General features: G+C 43.2%; 2 protein-coding genes and 1 non-coding gene across 19 annotated transcripts in view; 1 reads left to right on the forward strand and 2 right to left on the reverse strand.

Annotated features, from left to right (window-relative positions):
* Positions 1–962: 962 nt before the first annotated feature.
* On the reverse strand, positions 963–13,027 carry VPS29 (VPS29 retromer complex component). Of its 3 annotated transcripts, none has more exons than XM_005572247.5 (5): positions 12,953–13,027; positions 9,476–9,487; positions 6,057–6,248; positions 2,393–2,628; positions 963–1,551 (listed from the first exon to the last, which is right to left on the reverse strand). In XM_005572247.5, the coding sequence occupies exons 1-5, from the start codon at positions 12,953–12,955 to the stop codon at positions 1,434–1,436; spliced, it is 561 nt and encodes a 186-aa protein (XP_005572304.1). In that variant the 5' UTR covers positions 12,956–13,027; the 3' UTR covers positions 963–1,433. The 3 variants fall into 3 exon arrangements, with proteins under 3 accessions (XP_005572304.1, XP_005572302.1, XP_005572305.1); XM_005572245.4 differs by having other exon boundaries at positions 9,398–9,487; XM_005572248.5 differs by lacking the exon at positions 9,476–9,487.
* LOC123567781 (small nucleolar RNA SNORD50) lies at positions 6,396–6,465 on the reverse strand. The gene has a single exon (XR_006690884.1). It is a non-coding gene; the product is annotated as a small nucleolar RNA SNORD50 (small nucleolar RNA).
* RAD9B (RAD9 checkpoint clamp component B) overlaps positions 12,385–14,117 on the forward strand; it is a 39,901-nt gene continuing 38,168 nt past the window's right edge. For 8 of the 15 annotated variants that reach the window (XM_015431521.4, XM_074007799.1, XM_015431520.4 and 5 more), the window contains exon 1: positions 13,099–13,287. In XM_015431521.4, coding sequence (XP_015287007.1) covers positions 13,251–13,287 — 37 coding nt within the window. In that variant the 5' untranslated portion in view covers positions 13,099–13,250. Of the gene's footprint in view, positions 12,633–13,098; positions 13,288–14,117 lie in introns of those variants that run through there. The other 7 variants (XM_074007798.1, XM_015431527.4, XM_074007797.1 and 4 more) reach the window with 4 other exon arrangements.

The raw sequence follows: 14,117 nt of genomic DNA on the forward strand, positions 1-14,117 counted from the left end.
TGCTATTTGAATACAACTTTAAAATGTAAATACACATTTTCCCTATCTTATGAAATTGCCACATAAATAACTTGGACTCTCAGACTAGATTAAGTTGGGAGTAGTTACACTAACTTCTTTACATTATATATTACTCTAGTGTGCTTCCTTGCTAAACTTGTATATATATATATATATTTTTTTTTTTTTTTGAGACGGAGTTACGCTGTTGTTGACCAGGCTGGAGTGCAATGGTGTGATCTCGGCTCACTGCAGCCTCCACCTCCAGGATTCAAGTGATTCTTTTTTTTTTTTTTTTTTTTTTTTTTTTTGAGACGGAGTGTCGCTCTGTCGCCCAGGCTGGAGTGCAGTGGCGCGATCTCGGCTCACTGCAAGCTCCGCCTCCCGGGTTCACGCCATTCTCCTGCCTCAGCCTCCTGAGTAGCTGGGACTACAGGCGCCCGCCACCTCGCCCGGCTAGTTTTTTGTACTTTTTAGTAGAGACGGGGTTTCACCGGGTTAGCCAGGATGGTCTTGATCTTCTAACCTCGTGATCCACCCGTCTCGGCCTCCCAAAGTGCTGGGATTACAGGCTTGAGCCACCGCGCCCGGCCAGGATTCAAGTGATTCTACTGCCTCAGCCTCCCGAGTAGCTGGGATTACAGGCATGTACCACCATGCCTGGCTAATTCTGTATTTTTTGTATAGACAGGATTTCACCATGTTGGCCAGGCTGGTCTCGAGCTCCTGACCTCAGGTGATCCACCTGCCTCAGCCTCCCAAAGTGCTGGGATTAGGGTGTGAGCCACTGTGCCCGGCCCCTAAACTTGTATTGTTAAAACTTTTATTAAACCTTGAAAAATGGAAATAAGAACAGTTTGAAGAATCACTGTTAATTTAATGTCAATATGGTATATTATTTAGCAAATAAAATCTGAGTCCAACATTATGACACAATATAAGAGAAGAGCTCTGAAAGGTCATCTCGTCCACTTCACTTTAATATTTATATGCGTAGTTTCACTTGGTTCCTCATTTTTATGTTTTTTAAAATTAAATACAGGTTATCAAGAAAGTATAAATGAAAGGTAATTGTTTATTACTAGAGAAGAAAAAAATGTATACAAGATAGTCTAGATTCTTTCTCCACATGCACTACTTTTGGAATAAAGTTCCAAATATCAACTTTGAAGATATTTACAAGGATAAATTTTTCTTAACAAGTGACCAATTACTGTGTTATGGACATTTTTTCACAGAATCCATATACTGTAAACTAAATATATTCTTATAGTTTACAGGAAGCTTAGAGCAATTATGTATTAACAGAGAAGATGGTATTATATTTTACTGCAAAATATTATAAAAGTGATACAATTTTGTGGCTCTTAAATGTTTAATTACTTGATTTCAATAGGACAATGAAAAAAAAAATCATCAAGACAGGCCTGGCTTTAAGATTTTTTGTATTCAATTCGTTCTACTTTCACATCATCTCCAATTAGCTGATACACATAGGTGACCACTGTAGAAGCCTGGATATCCATCAACACAAATGATGGAATAATGTTTCTAGAAGAAAAAATAAATAATGTCAGTGTTTGTAGCACAAAGCAGCAGCACTATAAATTTCAATTTAAGATGACTATTTGGATTCAAAGAGAAATCTGTTACAGGTCACATGAACAGTTACCAAAAGATTGCCAAAATGGCTAGATTTATTTAAATGGTCACATGTGGCCGGGCACGGTGGCTCACGTCTGTAACCCCAGCACTTTGGGAGGCTGAGGTGGGCGGATCACCTGAGGTCAGGAGTTCGAGACTAGCCTGGCTAACATGGTGAAACCCCGTCTCTACTAAAAATACAAGAATTAGCTAGGCATGGTTGTGGGTACCTATAATCCCGGCTACTTGGGAGACTGAGGCACGAGAATCACTTGAACACGGGAGACAGAGGTTGCAGTGAGCCACGATTGTACCACTGCACTCCAGCCTAGGTGACAGAGCAAGACTCTGTCTCAAAAAAAAAAAAAAAAAAAAGAGGGTGGGGCACATTTTTATGTATGTATGTATGTATGTATGTTTTGAGTCTCGTTCTGTCACCCTGGCTGGAGTACAGAGCCTTAAACGTGGCTCACTGCAGTCTCAACCTCCTGGGCTCAAGGGATCATCTCACCTCAGCCTCCTGTGTAGCTGGGATCACAGGTATGCACCACTACACCCAGCTAATTTTTAAATTTTTTTTGTAGAGACAGGGTCTCAAATTCCTGGGCTCAAGCAACCCGCCCTGGCCTCCCAAAGTGCTGGTATTACAGGCATAAGCCACTGTGCCCAGCCACATTTCTTTTATGAAATGTCACACATGCAATTATTCTACTAAAGTCCCCAAATTCCCAAATTCTGTACTACTCACGTTTCCAAGGCATTATATGCCCCAGTGGCAGAACCTGGATTAATGTAGAATTTATTTTCATGCTCAAATGCTTCAAATTTGTGTGTGTGTCCCGAGATAAGAATGTCCACATCAAACTGCCTCTGCAACAGGGCTAAGCTGGCCATATCTCCCCATGGAATAACTTGATGTCCATGGATCAGACCAATTTTGAACTGTCCAACAGTCACAACTTTCTGTTCTGGATAATTCAGATTCTAATATAAGAAAGAGACATAAGAAAATACGTATTTTAGAGATACTGATGTTTAAAAAAATCAGTTTGCTTAAATATTCAATCTCGTGGATGTTTTGATGTAGTACCCCACCACACACACATTATACATTTTTTTTTTTTTTTTGAGACGGAGTCTTGCTATGTTGCCCAGGCTGCAGTGCAGTGGTACCATCTCGGCTCACTAGGTAACCTCCGCCTACCAAGTTCAAGCAATTCTCCTGCCTCCGCCTCCCAAGTGGCTGGGATTACAGGCACCCGCCACCATGCCCGCCCAATTTTTTTGTATTTTTTAGTAGAGACGGAGTCTCACCATGTTGGCCAGGCTGGTTTCAAACTCCTGACCTCAAGTGATCCACCTGCCTTGGCTTCCCAAAGCGCTAGAATTACAGGCTTGAGCCACTGTGCCCGGCCCACATTTACAAATATTTTATTTCTTCTCAGTTTCGAAGGCTGCAACTATATTTAAAACATACCTTAATATAAACTGGAATTTATCATGCAATCCCTTTGTGTTTATTCCTATAGAATATGGGTTCTTTTGTGCATGTTGTAAATAATTATTCACCCCAAACTTGTGATTTTCCTTTACCTAAGGCATGTAAGTTAGGGTATGTTCAAATTATAGCTTAATATAGCCTTAATACTTTCATAGATGGCTTAAAATAATGAGAGCTAACACTTATATAGTACTTAGCATGAGCCAGGCACTACTGTAGAAGTTTTACAAATATCAACTTAATTAATACAAGTGATCCTAGGTTATATTATGATCCCCAGTTTATGGATGATGAAACAGGCACACAGAGGTTGTTTGTCCTTTCATCTCCCCATCTTTCACCTCCATGCCACCTTTAGTTTCTCCAAACTCTTTTTAAAACACAATAAAAAGACAGTATGCCCTTCAGTTTGGTTTAAAGAACCCCATTAAATAACACAAACCAACATTAATTTATGAAAAGCTTATATTCCCAGAAATACAATATATATGTGTGTGTGTGTGTATATATATACACACACACTTTTTTTTTTTTTTTTGAGACGGAGTCTTGCTCTGTCACCCAGGCTGGAGTGCAGTGGCGCCATCTCAGCTCACTGCAAGCTCCGCCTCCCGGGTTCATGCCATTCTTCTGCCTCAGCCTCCCGAGTAGCTGGGACTGCGGCGCCCGCCACCATGCCTGGCTAATTTTTTTTTGTATTTTTAGTAGAGACAGGGTTTCACCCTGTTAGCCAGGATGGTCTCAATCTCCTGACCTCGTGATCCGCCGTCCTCCCAAAGTGCTGGGTTACAGGTGTGAGCCACTGCACCGGCCCAAAATAAAATTTTCAAACTAGAATCAAGTTTATTATGCTACACCATACAATGTTGGCACTGGCAGGGGTCTTAAAAATCATCCATTCCAGTCATATTTACTAAGGATCAGAAGGGGGAAGTAATCTGCCAAAAACCCCATTATTAACTAATGGGAACTCCAGACAGAACTCCTTTTTTTTTTGAGACTGAGTTCCGCTCTGTGGCCCAGGCTGGAGTGCAGTGGCATAATATCAGCTCACTGCTAGCTCCGCCTCCCAGGTTCATGCCATTCTTCTGCCTCAGCCTCCCGAGTAACTGGGACTACAGGCACCCAGTACCACGCCTGGCTAATTTTTTTGTATTTTTAGTAGAGATGGGGTTTCACCATGTTAGCCAGGATGGTCTTGATCTCCTGACCTCATGATTCGCCCCCCTAGGCCTCCCAAAGTGCTGGGATTACAGGCGTGAGCCACCGTACCCGGCCCAGAACTCCTTACTTGTTTTCTTTAAAGTCAGGTTTATTGAGACATGATTTACAAAGTAAAATCTTACTTTTTCATGTGTAATGATGGGTTTTGACAAATGCACATGGCTGTGTAAGCACTGCTACACTAAAGATACAGAGCAGCTCTATCACTCCTTCAAAACTCCCTCATGCCCTATAAAGTCAACCTTTGAGAAAGGAAGCCACAGGTGGGTTGCTAGCAGAGAAGTAATGTGAGCTTACTTCACTTAAAAAGGATCAAGCTGGTTGCTAGTTGGAGAATAAACTTGTTGGAGAAGGAGCAAGAGTAGAATTAGGGCCGGGCGTGGTGGCTCAAGCCTGTAATCCCAGCACTTTGGGAGGCTGAGACGGGCAGATCACGAGGTCAGGAGATCGAGACTATCCTGGCTAACCTGGTGAAACCCCGTCTCTACTAAAAAATACAAAAAACTAGCCGGGCGAGGTGGCGGGCGCCTGTAGTCCCACCTACTCGGGAGGCTGAGGCAGGAGAATGGCATAAACCTGGGAGGTGGAGCTTGCAGTGAGCTGAGATCCGGCCACTGCACTCCAGCCTGGGCGACAGAGTGAGACTCCATCTCAAAAAAAAAAAAAAAAAAAAAAAAAAAAGAGTAGAATCAGGAAGTTGGAATACAAGAAAATGATACAGTGGCTTGGAATAAAGTTAGTAGAGGTAGTGGCAGTGAAAAGTTCATAAGAAAAACTTTATAAACTTGGCCAAATGCGGTGGCTCACACCTGTAATCCCAGAACTTTGGGAGGCTGAGATGGGAGGATCACCCGAGGTCACAAGTTCGAGACCAGCCATGCCAACATGGCAAAACCCTGTCTCTACTAAAAATAAAAAAAAAAATAGGCCGGGCGCAGTGGCTCAAGCCTGTAATCCCAGCACTTTGGGAGGCCGAGATGGGCAGATCACAAGGTCAGGAGATCGAGACGACCATCCTGGCTAACACGGTGAAACCTCGTCTCTACTAAAAAATACAAAAAAAATCGCCAGGCAAGGTGGCGGGCACCTATAGTCCCAGCTACTTGGGAGGCTGAGGCAGGAGAATGGCGTGAACCCGGGAGGCGGAGCTTGCAGTGAGCTGAGATCCGGCCACTGCACTCCAGCCTGGGTGACAGAGCAAGACTCTGTCTCAGAAAAAAAAAAAAAAAATAGCTGGGTGTGGTGGTGTGCGCCTGTATTCTCAGCTACTTGGGAGGTTAGGCAGGAGAATTGCTTGAACTTGAGAGGCAGAGGTTGCAGTGAGCCAAGATCGTGCCACTGCATTCGAGCCTGGGCGACAGAGTAAGACTCCATCTCAAAACAAACAAACAAACAAAAAAAAAACTTTATAAACTAAATGACAGCAAAAAACAGTTACAAAGCCACTTTTATTCAGTATCTAGTTAGAATAAGTATTTAATGTTTACTAGGTGATCTAAATCAGTGATTTCAAACAGTAAGGGAGGGGCATGATGTATATGTATAGTAATTTTACATTTGGAAAAGAAAAAGGAAAAAAAAAAAAAAAAGACCTTACCAGTTGAGAAACCCTGGTCTAAAGATAAAGCTTATGTAAGTAAGAATCAAGAAAGGGAGATATTTGAGAAGGGAAAGGGAAATACATCACCTCATCGAAGTCTCCTCTCACAATATGAACATCACCAGCCAGAGTCTTCAGATAGTCATAACTCTCTTTGGTGCAAAGGTTTCCTGTGCAGAGAATGTGCTGAATTTTTCCTGGCACCAGGAGTTTTTTGAATTTAGCTGGCAAACTGTTGCACCGGTGTGGGATGTGCAGATCTCCTAATACCAACACCAACTTTAAAGTGTCAAGGGGAGATAAAGCATAATATTAAAAATAATGTCAAAACAAAATAGTCTCTTCCTATAAGCCCCTTTTAAGTCTCATAAGAGATCCCGAATCCCAGAAATTATTCATAGAGTTCCTATCATGACTATTTATTTAATATCAGAAGCTGAATCTGTAGGTATTTTTCTTCAGGTCATCAGCTTTGGGATAGGTTTCATCATTGATTGTATAATGACAATTTAAACAGACATACTTATGGTAATGTACTTTTTCTAAATCAATCTTATTTTGGTTGTAAACAGTTGTGTATATAAAATGCAGGCAATCATTCTATTTACCAAGAGTGAAATCGAGCATTCTAAAGTGATTCGATTTAGAGACCTATAAATACACTGAATTTTAAAAATTACAAAATATAAAGTATACTACTGGGCCCTACAGAATTTGGCATTTTTAAAGACTGATATGGTAATTCATATTTCTGCAGTTGTAACATGAAATATTAATCCCAGAAACATTAAAATAGTTAATAGAGAAAAATTAATTCTGTAATTTATCTGTACTAGACTGACAACTATTTGCAAGCATAGTAGCCAAAATTTGGCATTTTTGTTACTTCAAACTATTAGGCATACGTTACAGAGATACACAAACAGCCTATGTTTCAGTTTCATCGAGTAAACGTGTGCTTTTGAATTATAATCTTTGATATCTTCACTTTCCTTCATTATTAGAAGTCCTCACTGTCATACTTTTTTGGTCTGGATTAAATTGCATATATACCCTCGGTATAGTTCCCCAACTTAAAAAAAATTTTTTTTTTCCACAATCTTTCATGTATATTAGAGCATTAAAACAAAAAAGAGATCAGCTAAACAAGTGATAAATTTAGCATAAGGTGGTTTAGAGCTGCAACACAGATGACAAAAGGAAATTTTGCTTTTAAATATACAAGAATATAAACCCCAATCCTGTAAAATTTTAATTTAAAAATTTCAAGATTTCGGCCGGGCGCGGTGGCTCAAGCCTGTAATCCCAGCACTTTGGGAGGCCGAGACGGGTGGATCACAAGGTCAGGAGATCGAGACCAGCCTGGCTAATACGGTGAAACCCCGTCTCTACTAAAAAATACAAAAAAGTAGCCGGGTGAGGTGGCGGGCGCCTGTAGTCCCAGCTACTCGGGAGGCTGAGGCAGGAGAATGGCGTAGACCCGGGAGGCGGAGCTTGCAGTGAGCTGAGATGCGGCCACTGCACTCCAGCCTGGGCGACAGAGCGAGACTCCGTCTCAAAAAAAAAAAAAAAAAAAAAAAAATTTTCAAGATTTCAGAAACATTAATTTAGTCATTTAACGGAATACTGTTAGAAAGATCATTTAAAAATAGTATCTGTCTGGCTGAGTGTGGTGGCTTACGCCTGTAATCCCAGCACTTTGGGAGGCCGAGGCGGGCAGAATACTTGAGGTCAGGAGGTCGAGACCAGTCTGGCCAACATGGTAAAACCCCGTCTTTACTAAAAAGAAAAATACAAAAGTTAGCCAGGCGTGGTGGCAGGCACCTGTAATCCCAGCTAATTGGGAGGTTGAGGCAGAAGAATTGGTTGAACTCAGAAGGCGGAGGTTGCAGTGAGCTGAGACGGCGCCACTGGCACTCTAGCCTGGGCAACAGCATGAGACTCTGTCTCAAAACAAACATACAAACAAAAAAAATAGTATCTGTCCTCCAAAGGACAACAGAATCAATTTCTTTTTTTTTTTTTTTGAGACAGAATTTTGCTCTTGTTGCCCAGGCTAGAGTGCAATGGTGTGATCTCAGCTCACTGCCACTCTGCTTCCCAGGTTCACGCAATTCTCCTGCTTCAGCCTCCCGCGTAGCTAGGATTATAAGCACTCGCCACCACGCCCAGCTAATTTTTGTATTTTTAGTAGAAACAGGGTTTCACCACCTGACCTCAGGTGATCCACCCGCCCTAGCCTCCCAAAGTGCTAGGATTATAGGCGTGAGCCATTGCACCCGGCCCAACAGAATCAATTTCTTCACGATGATCAGTATAAGCACCTTCATTCTATACAAAATGTTTTCCTTTACAGATATTCCATGCATAAATGTACATGCCCTTTAACTGCTTTTAAAGGCATGATTATTCTTTAATATTAAGAAAACATTAAATAGCTAATAGGATAAAACAGTTTTGCCACTGCAGACTTTGTAAATGAAAATTAATCAAAAAAAACCCAAAATGTGTGAAATTAAAATGATTACCAAAAGAAGCTTGATTCATCTTGCAACAAAAATTAAAATTTTGCAAAGAAAAGGAACTGTTATCAGGACACAGAGTTATCAGGACATAGTTTGTAATCTCAAAGTAACACAAGGTTATGAAATTAGCACACTTTAAATTGTTAAATAAGATTCTTCTTTATAAAGACTAGTTTCAGCAAGTATTTGTTCTATGACCTATATTAACAGATCTCAGTAGACAAAACATCTGTAAAACTAAAAACCACTGAATTTTCCACCCTCACTGGTAAGCAACATAAAAGTACCTGGGTATAGAACAATCCTCATTTTAGAAGGGGATTCCTTCTGATGTGGATTGAAGTACATAGTTAGTATGGGAATCTCGCTTTGAGAAAAAGGTAAAAATAATAGATTTCTATATTTAAAAGAAGAAGAAGAACCACCACAACAACCCCAAACTCATAAAAGGGTATATGTCTACAACAGGTTGAAATGTTTGGTACTAATAATGAATGAGCTGTTTAATCTGAATGTACCAGAAAGAACATTAGTAAGACATGGTACTTTATAATGATTGATGACCTAATTCTATAAAGTACTGTGGATTATCCCCAAGACTCAAGACTATTAGCAGTCTAAAGATATAACTGTATGAATGACCACACAATGATTTCAAATTAGTAGGGATCCTTACTAGGACAGAATCCTCTGGTTTCCTGCTGATGACAAAGTTATGGGGAAATAGTGTTACATAACACGTGTCATACTTTGAAACATGTTCCTGCCCAAATTCCACACGTTGACAAATCGGGATAGACATAGATTATAGAGTCCTTTAAGAAAGCAAAAGATCCTGGAAATGGCAGTCTTATAACCAACCCAATAAAAGCGTGGGAATTTGGTTACTTCCTTTCAACAGACCTTAAAAGGGTGAGAAATCCAGTCAGTAAACAGCCACCCAACCACCATTGTTAGTAGGAGCTAAGTGAAGAAACTTACTCTGTGCCCAGCCTTAGTGGAATGAAGAAGTTGATTGCAGACAGGGGGGATGAAAAAAAAAAAAGGGTGAAACATGACCAATGTTAAAAGAAAGCAACAAAAAAATCAAAAAAAGGAGAACAAAAAACCCATACCAAATGAGCAAACAATTGTTAATGATTTCTGAGTGTTATGAAAGAAAATGTTAAAAATCAGCTGTGCTCAAAACAATACCAAAAGAAACATTTGCTTTATTTTTGAACATGACACACACACTTTTTAATAAATTTGTCTTGTCAATTTTTTCTATTTTTCTTAATCTTGTTCTGTACATTGACTTCCATCTCTGTTTTCCATTCTGTTTAGATTTTCATAAGGTTTTATAAAATAATGAATTTAGATTTCTACAAGACATTGTGGAAAATTTATCATCAGTAATAGCTTAAAGGCTAACATTTTCTGGATTCTTAGGGTCTTATTGTTCAAGTACACGGATTTTAATTATCTTACATTCAAAATTCTAGTAGCTGGAAAATTATGCTGCAGCTAGGTGATCTTTTGTAGCTGATGCAACACAGCACCATGAATACATTATCAAGTGATGAATAAATCAACTAAAGGTGAAGACAAAATAATAAAAACAAATACATTTATCCAGGTAAAACTGGACCTTTCCCACACCTGAATTTGCTGCCCACAGACTCTGGACACTGTACTGAGTGTTGAACGTCTGCATCCTTTGCCAAATAAAATGCTTTTAATCATTAAAGAACTGGCTAATGCTAAATTTTTCCCAGTTCTATTTCATACGAAAAATGATGTTCCAGTACAACTACCCTAAATAAGAGGGCCCACCTTTCAAACAACTTAAGAAACATTAATATTTTGAAACCATGGCAAGTAATTATGTCTTCTCTCATGGATAGGTGTCTCGAAATTACTGTAAACTGGATTACTTTAAATTGGAGTCTGTTTAGAAGCAAAAATTATAAGCGAGATTAAAGATTTTAAAGACGCATGCACCATAAATCTTTGGCTGCCACGTCTGTAAGTCCCCTCTTGAAAAGGCTGCTTGTCATGCAATAGTAATAATCTTAAAAATGCATGGTTTCAGGCCGGGCGCGGTGGCTCAAGCCTGTAATCCCAGCACTTTGGGAGGCCGAGACGGGCGGATCACGAGGTCAGGAGATCGAGACCATCCTGGCTAACACAGTGAAACCCCGTCTCTACTAAAAATACAAAAAAAATTAGCCGGGCGAGGTGGCGGGCGCCTGTACTCCCAGCTACTCGGGAGGCTGAGGCAGGAGAATGGCGTGAACCCAGGAGGCGGGGCTTGCAGTGAGCTGAGATCCGGCCACTGCACTCCAGCCTGGGCGACAGAGCCAGACTCCGTCTCAAAAAAAAAAAAAAGCATGGTTTCTTTGGTTTCCTTGTAAAAATAAAGAAGAATGTAATAAATGTCTATAAGAGGTAGACGTCCCTTTACAGCCAACCTCCATCAACACAAATATGAAGATAATCACAGCTCCATTTCAAACAACTGACTTTTTAAGAGTCAAAGGCACCTTTGAAAATATGATTACAGGCCGGGCACGGTGGCTCACGCCTGTAACCCAGCACTTTGGGAGGCCGAGGCGGGTGGATCACAAGGTCAGGAGATCGAGACCATCCTGGCTAACACGGTGAAACCCCGTCTCTACTAAAAAATAGAAAAAACTAGCCGGGCGAGGTGGCGGACGCCTGTAGTCCCAGCTACTCGGGAGGCTGAGGCAGGAGAATGGCGTGAACCCGGGAGGCGGAGCTTGCAGTGAGCTGAGATCCGGCCACTGCACTCCAGTCTGGGCGACACAGGGAGACTCTGTCTCAACAAAAAAAAAAAAACCAAAAAAAAAACCAAAAAAAAAAATGTCTATAAGAGGTAGACGTCCCTTTACAGCCAACCTCCATCAACACAAATATGAAGATAATCACAGCTCCATTTCAAACAACTGACTTTTTAAGAGTCAAAGGCACCTTTGAAAATATGATTGCCGGGCGCGGTGGCTCACGCCTGTAATCCCAGCACTTTGGGAGGCCGAGGCGGGCGGATCACAAGGTCAGGAGATCGAGACCACGGTGAAACCCCGTCTCTACTAAAAATACAAAAAATTAGCCGGGCGCGGTTGTGGGCGCCTGTAGTCCCAGCTACTCGGGAGGCTGAGGCAGGAGAATGGTCTGAACCCGGGAGGCGGAGCTTGCAGTGAGCCGAGATCGCGCCACTGCACTCCAGCCTGGGCGACAGAGCGAGACTCCGTCTCAAAAAAAAAAAAAAAAAAAAGAAAGAAAATATGATTACAGGCCGGGCACGGTGGCTCACGCCTGTAACCCAGCACTTTGGGAGGCCGAGGCGGGTGGATCACCTGAGGTCGGGAGTTAGAGACCAGCCTGACCAACATGGTGAAACCCCGTCTCTACTAAAAATACAAAAATTTAGCCGGGCATGGTGGTGGGCGCCTGTAATCCCAGCTACTCGGGAGACTGAGGCAGGAGCTGAGGCTTTAATCTGGGCGGCAGAGGTTGCAGTGAGCCGAGATCGCGGCACTGCACTCCAGCCTCGGCGACAGAGCGAGACTCCATCTCAAAAAAAAAAAAAGAAGAAAAATACGATTACAGCTATAAGCCCTCTCTAGTAGAGGCCCCCAATTTTTATGTAGGAAGGTCTGAGGGGCACCAACCTACTGGGGGTGAAGGGGTGATTGCTTGAAGGTGGCTGGAGACTAGGCAAGTCTCCAACACCGGCATTCTCCCCAGAAAAAAATGTATATATTCATAAAAATTTCCTAACAATTTCAAGGAGTTCACACATCATTAAGGAATCCTACCCTAAAGGGGCGTAGCAACCCGTGGAAAGAAGTAGTTCCAGCAATTGCAAGCGCCAAATCCCGCCCTCTGAGCGCACACCTGTTCATTTCAATGGCAGCTGGATGTTATTTCAGGGGCGAAGAGGGTCGTTTATTCCCTTTCCCTAGATGGGAAACTTAAACGGGTACGAAATTCTGCTCGCTACTTCCCGTTCTGCATTCGAGAGGCCAGCTTCCACCACTACACCCCAACCAGGGGGAGATGCTTTTTGCGGGAAAGGAGTAGGAAACGTCTGGAAACAGAGGAGGACCGTGCCCCTATCCCCGGAACACTGGAGGTATAGAATCAATGGCCTTCCCTGGCTCGGGAGTGCGGGTCTCGTGACAGGTCGGGCAGCTTAGATGGGCCTTTTTACTCCTTGGATGGCCTCTGGCCCCTTGGGGCCGGGATACGAGACCTAGGCCAGCCGCACCCAGAGGTGGCCGCTCCCTTCCTTCCCTAGCCCTCTTCCTGGGCCTTTCCCAGGCCAGCGCGTAGGCCCTGACGCCGAGGCCTCCGGGATTTCCCAATCCCTCCTCCTGGGACTCCCCACAGCTCCCAACAACGCAGCACCCCAGCCGAGAGCCAGGCCTCTGTCGCCACAGCTGCAGCCCTCACCATCCTGTCACCGGGCTCCGCTCAGTCACCACCGCCGCCGCCGCCCTCTTCCTCAGGCTCCTCGGCGACCCGCCTACTTAACCGCAACCAATGAGCACAGAGGGCGACAGAAACTGCCCTACGGAGGCCCGCACGGGCCCTTCCCCGCTGTAAAGCAGTTTGGGAACTTGTGGAGGCGGGGTGGTGGAGTGCAGAGACAAGATCGAGAAGCTTCGAAAAGCGCGGGCAACATCCGGGCACCTGGGCCGTCGAGCTGAGGCGCGCCTTCCGGGCCTGCTTTTTAGAGCGTGTGGCAGCCATGCTGAAGTGCGTGATGAGCGGCAGTCAGGTGAAAGGTGGAGCGGCCTTTGTTGTCTTCCCATTTAGCAGAGGGAAAAGCAGACGTTAATAGGTCGTCCCTACCGTCGTCTAATTTTTCCTCTTTGCCTTTATGTGCAAGGACTGAGGACGCACGCCCTGGCCACAGTCCCACCCACTTAAGGTCCTGTTAGCTTCTGAGGGGAGCATGAGGACCCATCTCGTGTTACTTAAAGGCAGATGTAATATGGGTGGTATCCAGGAAATAGGGTTGTACCATGGGGCCACAAACTCGGGAAGCTGAGGACTGCATGGGGAGGAGTTGAGATAAAAAAATAATGCTTGGACAGTAAAAGTATTTTTTGTGCCAAGAGAAAAGCATTAACCTGTTTGGTTTTTTTCCCCCCAGATTCTACCATTTTTTAAAATGTTTGACCTTGGAAAAGTCACTAAATCTCTTTGGGGCTCGGTCTCTAAAACCGAAACGGGGGTAATGAGCACCTTCGTCACAGAGTTTGTTTGGAGTCAGTGAAATGGAAATGCATGTAAAGAGCCCAGTAATAGCTGGAATGTACAAAAACTATTAGTATTGTAAACGGCGCTTTCAAAATGGAAATTAGGCCGGGCGCCTTGGCTCACGCCTGTAATCCCAGCACTTTGGGAGGCCAAAGCGGGTGAATCACCTTAGGTCAGGAGTTCGAGACCATCCTGGCTAGGATGATGAAACCCCGTCTCTACTAAAAATACAAAAATTAGCCGGGTACGGGGTAGGCTCCTGTAATCCCAGCTACTTGGAAGGCTGAGGTGAGAGGATCGATTGAGCCTGGGAGGTCGAGGCCTGCTGTGAGTTGAGCTCGCGCCACTGCAC

The sequence above is a fragment of the Macaca fascicularis genome, chromosome 11 (genome assembly GCF_037993035.2).
Source record: "Macaca fascicularis isolate 582-1 chromosome 11, T2T-MFA8v1.1".
In the NCBI taxonomy this organism is placed as follows: domain Eukaryota; kingdom Metazoa; phylum Chordata; class Mammalia; order Primates; family Cercopithecidae; genus Macaca; species Macaca fascicularis.